At 46.0% G+C, this 20,478-nt stretch overlaps 1 protein-coding gene across 1 annotated transcript; it reads right to left on the bottom strand.

The window, feature by feature from the left end:
* Positions 1-6,699: 6,699 nt before the first annotated feature.
* ATF3 (activating transcription factor 3) lies at positions 6,700-19,835 on the bottom strand. Its single transcript, XM_069233919.1, has 4 exons — positions 19,630-19,835; positions 11,325-11,568; positions 9,815-9,922; positions 6,700-9,018 (listed from the first exon to the last, which is right to left on the bottom strand). Exons 2-4 carry the CDS (start codon positions 11,562-11,564, stop codon positions 8,821-8,823), a joined length of 546 nt encoding a protein of 181 aa, XP_069090020.1. The 5' UTR covers positions 11,565-11,568; positions 19,630-19,835; the 3' UTR covers positions 6,700-8,820.
* Between the last annotated feature and the right edge of the window lie 643 nt (positions 19,836-20,478).

Consider the following 20,478-nt stretch of genomic DNA (forward strand, 5'->3'; position numbering starts at 1 on the left):
AACCAAGCCACACCCTCACCACATCTTTGACCTAGGTGAAGCCAGAATTAGCCACATACTCACCACCTTGTTCAACACCTCAATTGCTACAGCCACCTTGCCTGAGGACTGGAAACACACAGGCATCAGAGCCCTACTAAAGAAACCAACAGCAGACCCCAGAGAACTCAACAACTACCGACTAAGCTCTTCGCCCCGTTCCTGGCCAACATATTAGATAAGGCCATCAACCAACAGCTCTTCTTATATTTGGAATGGAACCTCCTACTCGACTCCTCCCAATCCGGATTCTGCAGCAACCACAGCATGAGACAGCAATAATCATGCCTACCAACGACAACTGAGCCATACTCGACTGAGGACAGACTGCGGCTCTGATCCTCCTTGACCTCTCTGCAGCCTTCGATATAGTCTTTCTCTGACCACACAGTCATCACAAGGCTGCACAGCATAGATATCCAAGGAGCAGCTCTCAGATGTATCGTGCTCTTTCCTCACCAGAAGAACTAAAAAAATCTGCCTTCCTCCTTCACCTGCAAACCTAAGAAAATCATTTGTGGACTACCCTAAGGATCCTCGGTCAGCCCTACCCTCTTCAACACTTATGTAATACGTCTGGCCAGCATTGCCAAAACCCATGGACTCAACATCATATCCTACACCGATGACACACAACTCATCCTCTCCCTCCCCAAAGATACTACAAGCTTTCACAACTGCATGACAAGCATGCCACTTGGATGAAGAACAACTCTCTGAAGCTCAATATGGACAAGACAGAGATTCTGATCTTCAGAAACAAAAGCTCCCCATGGAATGCATCCTGGTGGCCCACAGAACCCAGACCTACTCCTACCCCTACTGACCATGCTAGGGACCTATGCATCATTTTGGACAACAAGCTAACCATGACGACTCAGGTCAACTCCATCTCCTTCTCCTGCTTTTTCACCCTCCACATGCTTTGTAAGATATTAAAATGGCTACACCAAAGTTCAAGATACACCATCACCCAGGCTCTCATTTCAAGCTGACTACACTACAGCAATGCTTCCTACACAGGGATCACAGCTCACCTACTACTCTGACCACAGATCATACAGAACACCTCAACCAAACTCATTCTTGATCTCCTGAGCTGAGCCTACATCACCCCCTACCTCTGGCTCCCTGCACAAAAAAGATGCCAGTTCAAACTCCTGACTCATACATGCAAGGCCCTACACAACTGCGGACCCGCCTACTTGAAGCACCACCCAAACTTCTATCAGCCCTCTGGACACCTCTGCTTCACTTCCTTTTCTAACCCTCAACCCCTGCATCCAATATAGCAGATGTGGATGTCTCTTTGTCTCCTACCTAGGAGCAAAGACAGGGAACAAACTACAGTTTAATCTCCAGACCTCTTCATCTCTTCCAGATTTCCAAAAGTCCTTAAGGACCTGGCTGTTCATCAAATCAACTGGATCCTGCCAGCGCCTGGAAACACTCACAGGTGACATGAAGCGCTCTACATATCTACTGATTGATTGATTGAAGGGTGGAAAAGGATTAAAAGAAAGGAGGAAGGAATGAAGAAATAAAGAATAAAGTACAAAATTAAGATATGTTGGAAATGGTGGGAAGAAATGATAGAAAGGCGATATTAAAAAAGGAAGGGAAGATGGCAAGAAGGAAAAGTCGAAAGTATGGAAAAGAAGAGAGGACATGTTATCAAACATGCTGCAAGAAGTAAAATGGAAAAAGACAGAAATTAGGATGAAAAAGTGTGAAATATAGTACAACTACAGAAATATATAAAGAAAAATGAAAGAAAATGTAAAAAAAAAAACATGGAACGAAGGAAACAAACTCAACGAAGAAACAAGGAAAGAAATAAGGAACAAAAGGGGAAGAAGAAAAGTCAAATAGGAAGAAAGATGAAACCAAGATGAGAGAATGGTGGAAAGACTTGTTGCTGGAAACACCACCCCTAAGGTCGCTGAGGTGGATAAACTGTCTCTTGGGCATGGGTGCCCCTTCGCAACTACATGTAAACCCTATATATAGCTTTTTAGTCAATTTATTGGAAAATTGTTCTACAAAATGATTAATATGGCCCCATTTTTTCAAAATGTCTTTTGGAAGTACTGACCAATTCAAAATCTCTTAGGAAGGTCAGCTACGGTAATCAGCTCTTCATCCAGTAGATCATGTCATGCCTGCACATGTAGAACCACCACAAAAGTCTCCACCTCTTTGATCAAACTCAGAGAAGATTGTTTTCAGAAGACCTTATGGGGAGCAACTCCCCAAACCAGTGCTGAGCTCGTTGACCTCAATTGCTTGCTCGGTGTTTTTTGCGATATGGTTCAAAGTGGGGAGTTATTTTATTTTCCTAGCTAGTCCCTTGGCTCACACCACATGCAAAGACCACCTGACTCCATGAGACGCTTGCTCGCCCGCTCCTATACTACGCAGTGAAACCTGTACACCCTGCGTCATCCACCCAGCCTTTGGACTGACCTGATGCGAAATTGATTTGGATTACTTGCCAATCCCTAATGAAGAGGGTAAGAAACTTGGACCCCGACCAATGCTCAAACAAAGGCTGTTCTCTTTGGTTATAATGTTAGAAAGCATCCTAACAGTCCCTTGATGGGTGCACTCCCCTTGCCAAGCTCAAAAGAACTTCTAAGTAACTTGAGATGTATAGAAAAGAATTATGATGTCTTAAACCTACTTAAAGTTACTGACCATGTTACTTTAATAACGAAAGCCTTCTATAGGTTATGTAAAGAAACAATGCTGCCTGGACCTTATACCCATTGTGAGTGATACACGTGCCGCCTGAACTGTTTTTGTTACATTACACTGATGTTCATTCTGTTTATGTCACATAATAAATGTGTTTAAGTCTTATCACTGACATGAGAGGTAGGAACTGTTTATACATATTGGTTACTTGTTGGACAAGGAATGATTTCAATTGAGAATATATATGTAAGTTACTGACTTGGTTTCAAACACATTTTTCTATATGTATTTATTTTAAGAACCAACATTTTGTTATTCATGTTTATAGTAAAATTGACACGTGAGAATAGGGAGTGAGTTGCTACCATATACATGCTAGGATAGATATGAACTTTAACCAGGGACAATAGTGACCCTTTGAAATGGGATAAATTGTACGTGTTGGCCCCCATTTGAGTTAAGAGAGGGATAACTAGAAATACTTAGGACAATATATGAACTTAACAAAGGGGGGAGGGTATAATGATTTATGCAGTCCTAATGTCTCTGCCTCTTTGCAGCCAGCCTAGGTTCACAGGGAGTAGACATTTGTCTTGTGTATTGCTCCTATTTCAGGGCTGGTTAATCTCTTGCCCCTAATCATCCAGGTGCTGCAGACTTGAATTCACATGTTTTTCATGATATTTCACATTTCTCTCAGAAATTCTATGAGTTGCAGCCTGGAACAATACGTATCCAATGTATAATATCTGTAGATTCCCAGCTGGGTAAGATTGCTATGATTGGTAATTGGTTTATCCCACTTCCCCTGCTTCCTGTCTCTCCCTCCCCGTTCACCATGCATTGGTTCTTCCCTTACTACCCACTGATGTTTCGGACCATTTAGGGTTGAGGCAAAGAATGGTCAGTTGCGCAGGGGAAGCGGGAGGAGCATTGTGGGTGTTTTCCTCGTCTATGGCGTTGGAGATATCACCCCTGAACAAGGAAGTGACATTTATACTTACCTGGTGGCTTATCATTCACTGCACTTTGGTTGGTTGCTATTTCCGGCTGTGATCTGCTTGAAGCTTGGCTGCTGCTCACATTGCATTTCTCGTTCCAGCGACCTTCACGCTTGTGCGTCTAATCTTCTTGAACCTTGAGCATGTCAGGAGTACTTGGATGTGGGATGCCTTGAGACTGTTGAATATTTGCACTGGTCAATGCTGCCAGATACAGAGCTGTCCTGTGAGAGCCGACAGAAAAGCGATCAACTTATGGATTGAAGCCCGTCCCTTTACAAGGAAAGTCCTATCAACAGCTCTGTCCATGGACTTTGGAAAGCTGACCCAGCTCACATTAAACTGGTTCCCTGGTCAGTCTTTTCAGAAAGATTGAAAACACATCTACTTAATAACTTTATCCACTTCCAGTGATACCCCTGGCCTTCCTACACCTCGTTCAACTTGCTGCTGGTATTTGTCTACATTGAACCTGTGATGCTTCGTGTATTAAACAATCTAATGTGACTATTTAAGCAGTTACACTGCATGGTACTTTGTATAGCTCAAACCTGTTTTTCTGCCCCCTTGATATATTTCTGTTGCACATAATACATGCTCAGATGGGTACGTTTTACGCAGTACCAAAAAAATTTAAATAAATACTGGATGCTTCCTTCAACGTATTTCCTTAGGTAGTCGTGCTTTAGGGCATGTTCTCCTAAGGACTCTCATTTTATGTGAAAATGGTGTTTCTAGAAGTGGATGTTGAGAACAGTCTGGGTGGAGGGACTCTTACGAGGGTACCAGCATCACCACTTCTTGGAATATTCGTATTTATTAATGTCTCACAGTCTTCATTACTTTCGCTTCTTTGATCGGTTCCAACAGAGAACTAAGGATTCTACTTCATTTATGATCATCTTTCGGAAGATGCTTGATTAGTTCTGCATCTAACCCCACTGCCCATGCCTATTTCTTGCCTATTAACTCAGTTCTCTTGTGCCTGTAACCAGGTGATGACCATGCAGCCGTTCTATTAAGCAACTGCTTTCTAGCTACAGTAACAATCTCAGCAACACAAAAGGATGATGGAGTGCTGAACAATGCAAACACTCACCCCCAGTCACAAATCTGGGTTTAATCCATCTTCTTTTGCTCACCATGCCACCCCAGTTTTGACCCAGCCATATGCAAATCAGTCTTGACCCTATTCCTCATGGGAACAGACCAGCCCAAGCTGTCAAGTCAGGTCCTCCCTGGACCGGAAACAAGCATCCTGGGACCGGTTTCAGGGTTTCACCCTTCATCAGCCAGGCTAGCTTGAATCCATTGGCACAGTGAGCAAGGGACCCACGTCTGGGCATACCCTTCCCACTTAGAGCAACTATAGCAACGCAAAAGGATGATGGATAGAGTGCTGAACAATGCAAATACTCACCCCCGGTCACAGATCTGGGTTTAATCCATTGTTCTTTTGCTCACCATGCCACCCCAGTTTGGACCCAGCCATATGCAAATCAGTCTTGACCCTGTTCCTCATGGTAACAGTCCAGCCCGAACTGCCAAGCCAGGTCCTCCCTAAAAGGGATAATATTCCTGCTGCAAAGAACAGTATTTTATGTTTATAGCTCAACAGGCTACTGCTTTTGTCACAGAGATCCTTGCGTTACTGTGCATTTCATGAGTTATAATCTAGAACAGCAAGCTGTGAACTGTCAAACAGCTGCATGCAAACTGCATGCTACAGGCTAGAAAGTTATGTTTACCCCAGTCTTTGATTATTCTAATTTTGATGAACCTGGTTTGTTTGGGTAAAAATAAATTAGTAAAGTCCACCCAAACCACGGTGTTTTGCTCTTAATCCTGCCTTTATGCTTCCCCAGACCGTGCACTCTTAAAAAACAATGCCTTCCAGTATGGAAGATGTGAATCTTACACCTTGTAGTCCCCTTTGTCTCATGTAACGTTTTCTATACACTGATTTACACACATGATTCGCGGTCTCTGTGTGTGTGATGTAAAGTGCTCCAACACCCTACGCTGATAAGAGAGGCTATAAAACAAATGTAATACATAAAGGGTGTGGCTATGGAGAGATGAGAGGCACTGTTAGAGGGTACTGGTGAGGGACTGATTGAAGATTGCCACATCCAGGTGCACTGTAAGGTCATCATTTGCTATGCTTTAAAAATTAATACAATTTCCTATGTAATGAAAATGTATTGTAGAATGCAGTTTTGCCATTTTTCCTCAACCCAAATTTTCTTGGGGAGGAGGTAGAAAAATCCCCCTCCCCATGTTAGCCATAAGCCTCTTTTTAGTGGTCGGACTTGCTCGCTATGCACCCTATGGGGGCTGGTCGGACAAAAAAACTGCCTGGGCTGCTTTAGCCCTCCCCGGATCGGGCCCTGTGGAATTGTCCACTTTGCCCATACCTTAAAGGTCTCTGCGGCAGTCTGATTGAATCAATGGTTGTGCCATCCAAGCGGCGTGTTTCTTAAGCGGGGGTGGCAAAGAATTCCGCTCCACCAGCAGTGTTTTCTCCAGAACGTGCAGAGTTCCGAAAAACTCTGCAAAGTGACGCAGAGCGGAGTTTCTTTCGCTCGCCAATGTCAAGTGCGAGAAATCGCTGAAATCTATGAGAGCGGCAGAAAGACAGCACCCTTTGGCGGTCCACGTGATGCCATTCGTGCTGATTTTACAGCGCAGGAGAAACTACGGGCACTGAAAATCAGCGCTAACAGCAAGACGTACCCAAACTCTTCGGCTCGTGGAACTCTGCATAGCACGGCAGAGTTTTTGGCACTTCGTGGAGTTCCGCGTAGCAGAACTCCGCACAGGCCTGCTCTTAAGCGAGGATTCAATGCCTCGATGCTAGATACAGTCTTTTCCAAACCACACTACTGCACCTTTTCCCCAAAATGATTCTACAACTTTAGAAAAACAGTGTTTTAATTGAACAAATGAAACAACTCGAGGCACAGGTTTACGTGTTTATTAAAGTATCAAAACATGATAAAGTTGCAGGTAAAAAAACAAAGGCTAGGCTTTTCTACGACTCGCAGAACTTTCTTTGAAAACAGAGACGCAGCTCGCTGCGCTCATCACAGTACTGTCGTCTCTCTGGAGGGTCCGGCACGAGCACCTCCATCGCACATACGTACACACGTACACACGCAGGCACCCGCCCAGCAGGTTCCCGCCACGCTGCAGCCCTAGCAGTACGGCACTGGCGCGTGCCTGCTAGTGAATAACATAACTCCGGCTTCAAAATAAAGCACATACGGAATGACGCCTGCGCCACCAGAAACACATTTAATTGGCATTCATGCAAGTATATATTTAACTTGAAACAGAAACCGGCATTTCAGTGCTCTTGGCGTTCAGCAACAACGTCTAGTGTTTATGTTCCGGCGGACAGCTTTCAGTTCCAGGAAGCTGGCATTTGGCTGTACTTCATGATACCAGGAACATGACAAAAATAAAGAAAGGCCAGCATTTGGTGCAATTTCACCATGCATTCTGAGGCTCCTATAGAAAAAAGGCGAGGCATCATCATCTATTTAGGCAGCCACTCGCACCAGAACATGAAGCAAATGTTAATTTAGCTTGGCCAAAAAAACAAAACAAAAATACACATATCCAGACCCAGTGAAAAGGTTATTTGAATGTTCTGTTGCAGAATATAAAAATCAAACATATTGGACTGGGTTACATAGATACCCGGTACACTGTTCTGGTATTTGCACAATAAATAACAGATTTTCTGAGGTAAGTTCTGTCTGAATGCTTAGTCTGGTTTTGCATTGTCAAGCACTGCCCTGCAGGTGCAATATATTAATTACAAACACCGACCTGCACCCTGAGTCCCTGCTCATGGGGAGTGAATAATACACACACTGATGAGAACCGGAGCCCGATACAGTCAGGTGTAAAGTCTTTGATTTAAATATGACATAAGAAATGTAGCTTAGGACATACGATTAATACCATTATTTGAACACTGGAAGATAAAAATGAAGGTTTTCCGCTTTCTGAGGTGCACAACTAGTCACTGCGCGACCTCCTTTGGAATCTTAGTGAAATGTAATCTCTTACATACGACTATAAAAAAAAAAAGCTTTGTATAGATCTGAAGATTTCACAGAAACATCATTATCTGAACAGTCAAAGCTCTAGCCATCCTTCCAAAATGTCACCTCTGTTCAAAATGCGCATGGCAGATAGACAGGTGCTTAAACCGGCCACACTTGCTAAGTGCACGCCTCATCCTTGGTTATGAAATGCCCGCAGACTACGCATCTACAGAGGGAAAAGCCTTAAAGGGAACCTCAGACACCGCGATTGCTCAAAAACAGACAGGTGATAAATGTTAACATCAAATCACAATTGTCTATACTACATGTAGTCCATGTATATATATAAAATGCGGAGACAGGTGTTTTCCACAGTGGTAAGTGGCACTTTCTTAGCACAGTGTGACCTGAACACTACCTGCCAAGGTATGTGAACTTATGCTACGCCCACAAAACTTTCTGGACTCAAGGTGGGCTACATCTAAAACTTCATTAAAAAAATGCAAAACTTTGGGAGAAAGGCGTTGTGCTGGCAGAAGGGTGCTACGTGTCTGGCAATGCATTAGTATGTTTTAGCCAGGCTGCTCCTCTCTGCCACACATGTGGCATTAAACACCTTCATCTGTGTGCTTTCGCCTCCTACGAAGGATCCCAAGCCTCGTGGCACACTCATTTGTAAACTGTACAAAAGTAAGTCTCATAGTGTTGCTACAGACGGCACAACTAGTGGAAGTTTACAAGTAGGGAACCTAAACCGGAGCCTAGGCAGTGGCTAACAGGAGCTGCACATCTGTGCCACCATGTACTAGTGGCAAAGGACTTCTGCTTGATGTTCAAACCTATGGGCTTCAAAGTCAAATTCAAGCAAAGACAATCTTCAATGCCCAAGGTATGCTCCTCTGTCCTATGTTATGCCACAAGCAGCGCGCTCAGGCTGCACTTACAAGTCACAACCCTAGGGACTGTAGGCCCCTTTTTTGGTGCATTTCATACAGTGGACGTTGAGAAATCTCGTAGCCTTCAGATTAACTCTGCAATGTGCCTTCTTTAATCTGCTGGATGAAAAGATTCCGCTCATCCTCTGGTGTCCGTCCGTTCTGCGCGCGGACAATGCAGGTGGGTCGGTGGAGATTGAGCATGTATATGAGATGCTGTTTCTCATTCTTTAACTCTTCGATTTGGGCTTTTAATTCGGCATTGATGGATTCCAGTTTTTCAGATTCCTGTTGGCAAAGGAGAGTGGATTTTAGCACAGAGGCGTGTTTTGCATGTTCCGCCGATCACCTCAATTCATGACAATTTTTGTGTAAAACATTGTTAATGCTCTTTAGTAGCATACCATTCTAGGGTTTAATGATGGTGGATGCCAAAACTAGCATACAACTGCAAATGGAGCAAGGCAACAACTGTTTAAAAGTATTACAAAGTCAAGACATTCCTTACTAGCAAACTCCACTTCCACTAGATACGAGGATGTCATTTCTGAGTAGGGTTTGGACACCTGTTTAGGAGTGGGGCAGCAGTCCACGAGTATTCAAGTTTACTTCCCAGGGTGAGATCTAGCCTATTCTACCCCATAAACATTCCACTAGGGAGCATCAAAATGATCCTGTATACTTTGAATCGATGCCCCAGCAGGAGCGTGTTAAACACACACAAGTGCTGAGATGACAGACATGATCTTCTTTAAAAGCAATGACTGAAGGGCATTGCAGAAACGGTGTACTACATCAGGCTCTCCAAAGTTAAAAAGGGGTCAAAAGACTTTAAAAAAGGGACTTTCATTTACCCTAGCATGATCATTACTAGCAGGTAGGACCTGGTTGTACTTTCCCGGGCAAACACAGGAGAGAGCAAAATTCCCAACATCCTCTAATGGGCGCTAGTGTTCAAAGAGGCGAAAGACAATATACACCTATTTTAATCCCGGTGGATGGGTCAAACCAGCCCAGTAATGGCCGGGGAGCTCTTGATTCTTGGCGCAGTGGAGGAAAGGAGCATTTCACAGCAGATACTCACTTTCTGCAAACATTCCGTCTTTTCTTTCTTTTTGTTTCTGCACTTTGCAGCTGCCACCTTGTTCCTCTCTCGCCTTCTCCTCTTCCTTTCGTCTTCTACAGGCACGTACTGTGGGAAAGAATATACATTATATTAATATGTATCATTCAAACTGCAGGTTGTCTTGCGTTAAAATGCACTTTCATGATTAAGTACGTCCCAGTCTTCACAATGGCAATGGTTCTAGTTTGGTGCAGCAAGTCCATGAATAGGACAGGAGTGCTGGATCAATGGCAGATCTTCAGGATAACCACTACGTAAATGAGTTATATTTACACTAATGATATCTCATGTGCATGTCCCGAACCTCTGGCAAGGATCCAGAGGCTCGAATCCTGGCAAGACACTCATGCCAGACAGAATCTTTCACTCACTCATTAACTACAAGTTAACAGCACCTAGATCACAGGTCATCCAATCTAAGTCAGTAGTTTAAATCCAGCCCAGACTAGGCCGAGTTCTGATGCAACTGTTTGCCTTTGGGGTCTGAGTTGGTCTGCTCCTGGGAATCAAGCGGCAGGTACTTTGCTTAGGACAGAGCTTTAGGTCTTGCTAGTAAACAAGTAGACAAAAGTAAGTGGATTTTTACGACACTGCAAATTAACTGTCTACTCACAATAAACACTTGTAGGGTTGATCTCTAATGTAGCTCCTAATTATGGAAACCTCTGGACCAGCTCCTATGCTTTCCTAGCGCGTCCCTTACTCTTGAGATAAGTGATATTTCATGTAGGCTCTTGGCTTTGGTAAAAGGGCACCACCCCATGTCCCTTCGCTGGCTATGTGCCTTGACATCTATCCTACCTGCAGAAACCTGTACGACGGGGGCTAAGTGGTGGGAACCATTGCAACTCAGGAACCTGTTATTCTGCACTTGATAGAAGGAAATAAACAGGCGCGTTAGCTGGGGAAGGCAACTGATGTGTTTATACATAATTCCACAAGTAGAGAGACTGACTCTAGAAATGTTGCCCCTGTAATGCAGCCTTCTAAAATGCACTTCTCTGTTTGAGTCAGGTTTCATAAAATATGCTGGAGAAATAAGTAATATATAATATTTATTTACATACGGTGGTCTAACTTTGATAGTTCTGGGTTGCAGTAGCAACCGATTTTCTCTACCTGAAAAAGTATAATTACCAACTTTCTTTTTCAATTTACTGGTATATGAGAACCGTGACTCTAGAATATCTGATCTTAAACTGTGTCTACTGTTCTTCGAGCCTTCTGGAAAATTCTTAGTGCAAAGCTCTGGTGAACACCAGGGGACTATGTAGCCCAATATGCTACTGAATCTCAGGGGAATTAGTAGCCCAAAGTTCTACTGTATCGCTGGGAATTGTTGCACTCCAGACACACATTCATGATTGTTAAAGAAGTTATCTTAGAAGGAACAGGTGATCATAGTCACGCATTCCTCATCCAACTCTCATATCTTATCATTCAGACACAATGAAGAGTGCTGATGTACCTCTGCTTTTAGAGGGTACGTGTCCATCGAGCTTTCCGACACTGTCACCGTATCCAGGGTGGACTCGACTCTAGTGGACAGACACCTGTTTTGGATTGCAAATCTCAGCTCCTCCTTTACCAGGGGCGTTAGATTGGTAAAATCCTCAAATCCAAACGACATGGTGGGGGACAAACAAGGCACAAGGGCGGATGCACTGACTTCTGCTGCAGAACTCTGGCCAGGATGCTGGAGCATCATTTTGCTGCAAGAAAGAAAAAAAAACACAAATGAAAGCCATCCATGTAAATGTATGTGTAATCTGTTCACGTGTCAGTGACAATCCCTTCCTTTGTCAAAGTGAAACAAATTAAGAATGCAGCAGGCACTAAACAAAGGGCTACAAAAAGACAGACATGCCTGTTCTAAGAAAAAGGCACCTCGTACCTAGACACTGCACCCTCCCCCCCCCTCCCCCCCCCCCGAAATACAATGCTCAGATGCAACACACAAAGACCCTTGATGTCAGACAATGAAATGTGATGATTGTGACCAGGTTCACTGGAATTGTGTGGCAATAGAGGAACACGTTAAGTGTGGCCAGGGTCGCTAAATCTGGAAAGAAAAGTGAAGATGTGCCGCATAATGGAACAGAAATACTTGGCAGTATTATTTCGTACTTATATCATTTTAACAAACAATATTATTCTGCTAAAAGATACTACCAGTTTAACAGTTGAATACAGCAACCTGCGGCTGAATGGTGACCAGTTAACCTTTGCAAAGGATCTGCAACCATTGAACCATCTAAACTAGTAATGTTTTGCTAAAAATCTGTAAATCATGTAGAAGATTGATTACGTGGCAACTATAATAAATCCATAATTATCTGGAAAATGAAACTGAATCGCATAATTGCAGTGGCGCTGATGTGACATTGCTCAGAACCCCAAACAGAAATACCCTAAAAGAAAACAAATACTTTAAGAGAGAAACTATACAGCACAGGCGTTCTGAAGAAAAACTCATTACGCAAAGTTTTTTATTTCGAAATCAGTTAAAGAAAGGAACCATAGAGGTTCAAGGTGCTACAAAGGGCTTGTGCTGGGGTTACAGGTAGAAGTAAGGTGAGAGACAGTCATGGTTTAGGGAATGGGTCTGGCTTGGATTGCAGGTTAGAGTTATAAGAGTATTGGTAATAGTTAAATGTGGGCCGTGATGGATGTGCTCCGTGCTGCGTGCCTCGAAGACACACCGCGGTAAGATAAACCCACTGGTGCGAGAGAAGGGGCTAGCAGAGCTCGCGCTAAAGGCCGTCATGCATGCCTATAAACCCCGCCCCCCGCCCGGACAGCACTGAGTTTCCACCTGAAAGGCGCGGGCCTCAGTTGGCTGGAGAAGAAGCCGGCGACGGTGACTCTGCATGTTTACCCCCGTGGGTGACTCAGCAGAAAGTGCGCGCACGTGGCGGTGACGCGCCGGCGCTTGGCGGGCGGTTTCATCATGACTTGCTGCCGCTCACAGCCCAGCCGGGGCGGGCTCTTACAGCGCTGCGAACTTCGGAGGGCTCGAGCGCCCCATCACCCTTTGTTGCTGGATGCCTGCTCGGTTAAATGTAGACTACCTTTCAGGTGGGAGAGGAGGGGCTGGTGCCTAGCGCTGCCACTCTATACAGCTCAGCGTGGTTCTAAGCACGACAAGCAGTATATCTGGGATACCCACACACTTTGCATTACGTTCGAAATTAGATTTTATATAGTCTTGCAGAGCGCTCAATTGCAAACAAACATGCAGGACATACTCGGGGAACATTCCTTACAATATGCCAGTTTGTTGATGTGCGGACACGTGGCTGCTGTGGTTAATTTATGAGGGCCAAGGCATGCTCCAGGGGACAGAAGCTGTCTAAACATTCCAGCAGTGTCTAACCACAGGGGTCTCCAACCTTTTCGGTGTCAAGAGCTACTTATGTTCAATGAAAATCATTCCAAGCTACTACTATTAGTGATGAGGTATTGACTACCCAAGATTGTCATCAATTGGAATGCCTCTAATTAGGTAATACATAACAACCATAGCTGCAACACTGGCACCAATGTACTAATGTGAATACAGTTCTCAAACGGAAATTGAAAATTCAACAATTTTTCTCCAAACACCACCTTTTGAGTACTGAAAATAAGCACATTTCATTTCAAATATATGAATTTTAATTTTGGCATTCATATAATAATTCAACCAAGCAAAAGCCTATATAGAAGTCGGCTGAGCTGCACACAGGAAAGCTACTCATAGGGACCTGGAACGCTATTGGTAGCTCATGAGCTACTCGTTGGAGACACCTGCTTTAAAGCCATTTAAGTGTCGGAGAATTCAAGCGTATGAAGCCTAGAAGGCAACATTTTCTTTATTTACCAACAGTTGGTACAAAGCTATGTCATCGTTCACGGTCTCCATTAGTAGAGGGTTCGTGAACACCCAAAGGTTGGTAAAGTTGCTGTTCCATTATTGTGTACACCTAAGGTTGGGAAAGCTGTTTTTCCATTGGTAAGTGACTCAGGTTACTGTGTTCTCTCAGAGGTTAACAGTTTACAATAATAAAACCAACACCGACAACTTACAGCAAGGACAACCACATCTTCCCTTCAGGCTGGAAACTTGTACAATATCTCACTTGGGATTCATCATACTGAGTAATAACAACCTGCCCGCGCTCAACAGAACACTTTAAGCTGGCATGGACCCAGTCCCAAATAATGAGTGGTGGTGGTTGGATACTTCCTATACCTGAATCTCTGCAATAATGCTAAACCACAGGAAGACTTAATGTTACTCGAGTACAGAGGTCACAGATATGCCCATTTCACTGTGGTGTCAGCATTGTTCCCCGCTGCTGTAGAAGTCTTAAAAGGCACTGAATCAGGTGTGGCATCAGCGAGGGATCCATGGTGCACTGCATACTTACAAAGTAGGTATGACCTTTAACACTGAACTGGGGCTTGGACAACCAACCTTCTCATGTGCACACTCTACCCCTGGAAGGATTTTTGATTAGCCAACAGAATGCCACATGATTGCTAAGTACCGATTTAAGTGCAGTGTTTTGCAGCGGTGGTTCCTCTGTAGGAGCATCGCCCCCCCCCCCACACACTGCTGCGCAGAAAGCGTGAAAAATAAAATGGCAACAAAATTATTTTATTGCCATTTTAATCTTTACTCTCCGCCAGCAAACAGAGTGTGAGGGCAGGGCCAGTGCATCACTGGTGCTGATTGGCAGCAGTGAGGAGTGGCCACTTCAGTTTTAAGTGCGCATGTTGGTTTGGCCTGCTACCTTGCTACGGCCAACCTGACATGCGCAATTCAAACTACTCCAACCCAGCTGTCATAGACAGCTGGGTTGGAAAGAAGGCGCTGGTCTCCAGTGCTTTTTGGAGAGCTGAAGCAGCCTGCTCCAGACGCTTCAATCATGCTGCTCAACAGCATGAGAGCAGCTTCAGAATTGGAAAAGAAGTTCTCTGAGGAACCTCGCGCTCGAACTGGAGTCCGGAGCCAGCATTGAGGACATGCTGAACATCAGGGACGTGTGGCTGGCAGTGAAAGCTAAGTGAAACATTTATATATATATATATATATGTTTATTTTGCCTATTGCACCCCGCCACTGGTGTTTTGTAAAGTTAGTCAAAACTTGCAGCATATAATATTTTTTTTACCCCAGGGTGTGACAGGATTACTGCTCATTAGGGTGGGTGTGGAGTGCATGAAGGAATTATAAAGCGCTGCCTAGCAAGTGAACAAGGTTCTAGGAAGCAAGGGACAGAGAAAGTAGCTTCCTTCTGCATACTTATACACTGAAAGCTTGTCACAGGGAGAGGAAGCCTTATAGTTTAGGGTGACAATGTAAGCGAATAATTCAAATATTAAAACACATGCCACGGAGAATAGTAGTCAACACCTCACAAAATATCTCCCTCACACAAGCGACATTCCCTCACCAACTAAAGTGCATTTTATTCTATTCTATGACATTTCTAGAGTGCAGCTATCACTCTAAAGGAGGTTCTTGTCGCTGCAGTACAGCTATGGGAATGTTCAGGGTGCAGGATAACTTATTCCTTGACACCCAAGTTTTGAGCACGCCGAAAGCTCTTCACCCCACTTATCAAGTTTAAAAAGAGGAACCTCCAGCTTGACTTTAGACCCGGATCTAAGAGAGCAGCTACAAGTTATCCGTCAGTGTCTGTAGAACTTACAGCTCATCTTCGCCAGGCTTCCTAAAGTACCACAAAGAGTTTTCTCATACATGCCAAGACTGACCAACCACCCTCTACAACTGACGCACCGCATCCCTCATGCACTTTAGGAATGCCCGTAAGCCCATCTCCGACCCACATTTACACACAAGAACTGAACTTGTCTCCCACCTCGACTGTGGTTCTGCTCCTAACCTTGCTGTTACCCTACCCTCGAGCATCTGTAACCCATTAACAAACCACGTAACCCTCATATTCAATCTTACCCACAAGCCCAAGCTACTGTGGTTCCCTTCCTACTGATTGAAAAACGAAAAATCCATCAACTTAGAACTTTCTGCACCATCAACCATCAACAAATGCAGCCCTTCTGTAGCCACATAAAACTATCATGGCAACAAAAAATGAGAATGACATTCTGGTGAGGTAAGGAAAGGACCTGAGGCCGCACATTTGTCAAGTGTCTCAGACTGAAGTTTGTCTCTTGCTCTCCCTTCTGGTCATGTTCCAATCATCTTTTACACTTACAGGTGTGAAGCACATTGACTGGCGCTTCACAGCTGTGGTTTGAATAAGGTTTTAAATCTAGAAGAAACTGAAAGTGGAGCTATAAACAAACCAGTGTAAACAAAGGGACTGGGATGACTGCCATGGAACGTCATTGGGTACAAAGTTCACTTCATATACAAGATGGTCACTTTTAGTTCTTAGCTGCACAACAAATGCATCACAATTGTGGTGGCGGATAAATTGACAACAGTTCACTGCTGCACCAATGGCTTCTGCACAATAGGTACTCAAGGACACTGAATAGTATAATTGGGGAGACCTTTAAAGTTGTGTTACAGTGTTTAAGACCAACCATGGCGTGTGTTTCAGTCTACAAGGTGATACATGAAACACAAAAGGCGATGAGAAGAATGCTTGCAATAAGTCTAACCACTGGTAATGGCTCGAGGTAACACTCTCATCCATCGTTCCTTTGCCCACCATGCCACATTTTGTACCCAGCCATATGCAAATCAGTCTCGACCCTGCTCCAAGAGGAGCAGCCAGGTCCTCCCTGATCCTGAAGACAAGCACCCTGAGACTGGTTTCACACCGGCTGAGAATCTACTGTTGGGTGTAGCTTGGGTCCAGTGGCACAGTGAGCGTGGCATGCATGTCTAGCCTGGCACTGTGACCTAGACTGCTCCTACTAGAGCAGGGCCAAGACTAATTTGCATATGGTTGAGTCCAAACTAGATTGACATAGTGGGCAAAAGAAGGATGGGTTTGAATGTCACTCGGAGTGGTTACCAGTTGTTAGTGTTAGCCATCTGGTACAAAATGATACAAACAAGTTAAAGCCAGAGCTGGACAGCTGGCCGAACTAAAAGATGGAAACAGGCTAATTTGTTTAGACAGGCAGCAGTAGACAAAGGATGTTTGATGGGTGGCTTGCCAGAAACCGTCAGCAAAGAGTTCCACGTCTGGTTTGACAAAGTCAGTTTGTGTATCTGAACCAAAAGTTAGACTAGGGAGGCAAGGTTAAGAGATGTCACTGAAAGAAAAGGATGCTCTGTCTGTCAAGGACCCATGTCAGTGACTCAACTCAACTCTAAATCAACTCCTCCCAGGAAGTCATGTAAATTGTCTGTCACTAACTAGTCTTGTCCATTGGGGCTAGCAGAACACATGAACCCCTTAGGTGGGCAGAAGTCACATGGCCCTTCTTCACTCTGGTCAATGAGGTCTTGACCTTGAGTTCAGAGATCACAGAGTCCTGCTTTTATCTGACCAAGTAGCCCATTGACTAAGGGGCAGAGGAATGAGGGTCATAGTTCAACCAGGTTTGTGAATTAATGCCCCTGAGTCGTGAGGACACAGCAGTGCTACATTACCCTGAGTTGAGTGGTGACAGTGCTCTATTTCACAGCGGTCTCTGAGCTGGTGGACCCTAAACAAAGGTCACAGAACGCTCCTTCACTCTTGTTGAATCCTTCTTGGCTTTAATGGTGAGAGGCTGCAAAGCCCTGCTCACACCGGTTTCTGGGTTCATGGCCCCTGGGGAGAGTTACAGAACCCTACTTCACTCCGGTCAGCGAGTTCGTGGACCCTGGAGGCAGAGGTACAAGAACCCTGCTTCAACCGGGTTTGTGAATGAACGTCCCCCTAGTTAAAAGGACAGGAAGATGTGCTTTTTTGGGGTCAGAGTTCGTGACCCCGGGTGTGAGGTGGCAGTGCCCCACTTCACACTGGTCAACGAGTTCGTGAACCCTAGAGAACAGCTCACAGAGCCCTATGTCCCATTGCTCATGATGGTAGGGGTAAGAGGACACAAAGTCCTCACTCTGGCTTGTGAGTTCATAATCCCGGGTGAGGGGTCACTGAACATTACAGAGACCTACTCCACCCCGGTTCCATCCTTCGTACCTGTATGGGTGGGTCACAAAGGCCTACTCACGCTGGTTTTGTGAATTCGTGACCCTCGGGTGAGAGGTCACAGAACCCTGTTGTGGTTTATGTACCGCGGAGGGAGCTGGTCAGAGTCTTGTCCAGTTCGACATGGACTCTAGACCCCGGTGGTAGGAGCTCAGAGCTTTGCTTCTCTGTCCCCAGGCAGGAAGTGCAGCGGGCGAACCAACTCCGTCTTCATCGACACGGTGCTCCGTTGGGCAATAATTTATCAGCAGCTCTCACCGAGCTTGGGGCAGAAGGGAAAACTGCGTGATATGACAACACGGAGAAGGAAGCAAGCGCCAAGAGCTGCAACACCCAACAGGGCGCTCAGCGCTAAAAACATAATGTGCACTCTCTTGGATGCACGCGGTGTTCGCATGATAAAAATAAAATGATCGGAGGTCGGCGTCACCAGTGGATAGATAATACTTCGAGACTGGGGGTACCAACATCACAATCTATACGATATATAGTGGCCCTGAAAATTTCCTTCCGACCCAAAAAAAAAAAAGGCTTAAATTAGGAAGCATGAGATAACGCAGTGAGTTAAGCGCTTGCTGCTGGGACCCGAGACTCCGCTTTCATCCTTCCAAGGTTGATATAGGCGTACCATAACGATGGGCATGCGTAGCACGTATTATTTCTAAAGTTATGTTGTAGCAAAAATTGAAGTAAGAAGTAAATAAAAGGAAGCTGCTATAATGTCCGCGAACGGGGCTGTAGTTCATTGCCCGCCTGCGGGAGGGGTCAGGGAGGCGCTCCTCGGTGCGCCCCCGCCTGGGATAGGGATAAACAATCCGAAGAAAGTGTTACTAAGCAGTTTCATCAGCAGCCCCCGCCGCCTACACACAGGCGCCGGAAGGAGGGAGGGCGAGGGCGGCTGGGAGCAGCGCACCGGACCGCTCCGGGCATCCGAGCGCTGTCCGGCTCCGGGGACCAGGGTCAGCGCCGAAAGTGTATGCGTGTGTGTGTTCCAGGTGATGGAGGGTGTGGGGTGTCACTTATCACTAACTGCCCCGCCCACGAACCATCCCCAGGACTCTTCCAAGAAGTAACACTGACAGCCCCATTACTGGGCGAGGTACCTGTATCCCACAGCCACACGAGAGAATGGCAGTGCCCGCGCTTGTGCCCACCCCACGAGCTGACTGTAACCATAGAGTGCGACCTTAGCACAGCGGGAGCATGGCACTGCCAGCCCGGGTGCCCCTAAGACGAGGCTATGTCTATAGCAGTGAGTACCACACAGCCCCACTAGAGCTGGGAATCCCACAAGAATGTCAGCTTCTGCTCGTGCATTACCGCCCCGTATAACACGTGTGTGCGTCGTCTCCCCGACATGTCCCTAAGTCGGAGGAGGGTATCCTGCCAACGCCGGGCCACGTCAATATCTGGAGAAAGTGTTAGTACACAAGACTGCAGAATAGGAGTTCGCTGCTGAGAACTGCACCGCTGGGAAGCGGGAATACTCTGGCTTTCAAATTCAGAGAACATGCCAGCGGGCACCGCGGGTCCCAGCGACAACACAGCCATCCCTCCCGTGCCCGGTACAATGGTCCCCGTTTCTCGGAGGCCAGGGCGGCACACACGAACGCCCCCCATCTCTAACAAAGTACAGCCTGTGACACTCACCTCCCGCTGCTGTCCTGGAATGCGGACTCCGGGCTGAAATCGACGGGGGAAGTGAACAGCAACTCTCGGGAAGCGGAGGGAGCCTGTGTTGCCGCCGCTGCTGGTCGGGCTCTGCCGCCTGCCCTGTCCCTACTCTTCCTCCGGCTCTCCGTGCCCTGCGTTCCCCCGGCTCTCTGTGCCCGGACTCGCTTCCTGCCCGGGTTGCATCACCCCTTTTATACCGGGCGGCCACTGCTGGAATGATCGCTATGAGACTTGACGTAATTCTATTAATAGCCGGCGTGGGCGGGGCCGCGGCCGGTGATGCAAGGGCGCCCCGCCTCCCGCTCCGTGACAGAAGCACCAGGGCAGGGCCGGGGGGCGGGGTCTGTGTGTCCACGCCGCGAGGGGGGCGGGGTCTGTGTGTCCACGCTGCGAGGCAGCACTGACAGTTGGGACTATGACCGTATAGAGCTGGCACGAGAGCCTACGGGGGCGCCGGCCCGTCCCGCTCACTGCCGGGGAGCGCGCGCTGCCCGGACTGATTCGGAACTTGCGCGGCACCTCCATCCAGCGCTCCAACACTTTCTCCTCTGTACTCGATATTCTTAAAAATAAACCTTGGTCCATCACAACCCTCTATTGCCCGTGCCTGACCACGCTATAAAACCAGTTATCCCGCTAAACACGCGCTGCCTCTACATACATACAACGCGTATCATAAACACTACCACTCAAATATCTGTTATCTCTGGAAGTTCCAGCGAAGTGAGAAATTTCAAACAGGTTCTACCGGCTGCAGTTGCAGCATGTTGGGCTTTGTACAATTTGTTCTCTGCAAAAACCAAGGAAATGTATACCGACGTTATA

Source organism: Pleurodeles waltl, chromosome 5 (genome assembly GCF_031143425.1).
Source record: "Pleurodeles waltl isolate 20211129_DDA chromosome 5, aPleWal1.hap1.20221129, whole genome shotgun sequence".
NCBI classification, from domain to species: domain Eukaryota; kingdom Metazoa; phylum Chordata; class Amphibia; order Caudata; family Salamandridae; genus Pleurodeles; species Pleurodeles waltl.

Coding starts and splice junctions, on each gene's coding strand:
- ATF3 (XM_069233919.1), bottom strand. CDS start 11,564: ATGATGCTCCAGCATCCTGGCCAGAGTTCTGCAGCAGAAGTCAGTGCA. Junction 9,923..11,324: donor CGTACCCTCTAAAAGCAGAG/GTACATCAGCAC, acceptor TCTTTCCCACAG/TACGTGCCTGTAGAAGACGA. Junction 9,019..9,814: donor AGACGGAATGTTTGCAGAAA/GTGAGTATCTGC, acceptor CTTTGCCAACAG/GAATCTGAAAAACTGGAATC.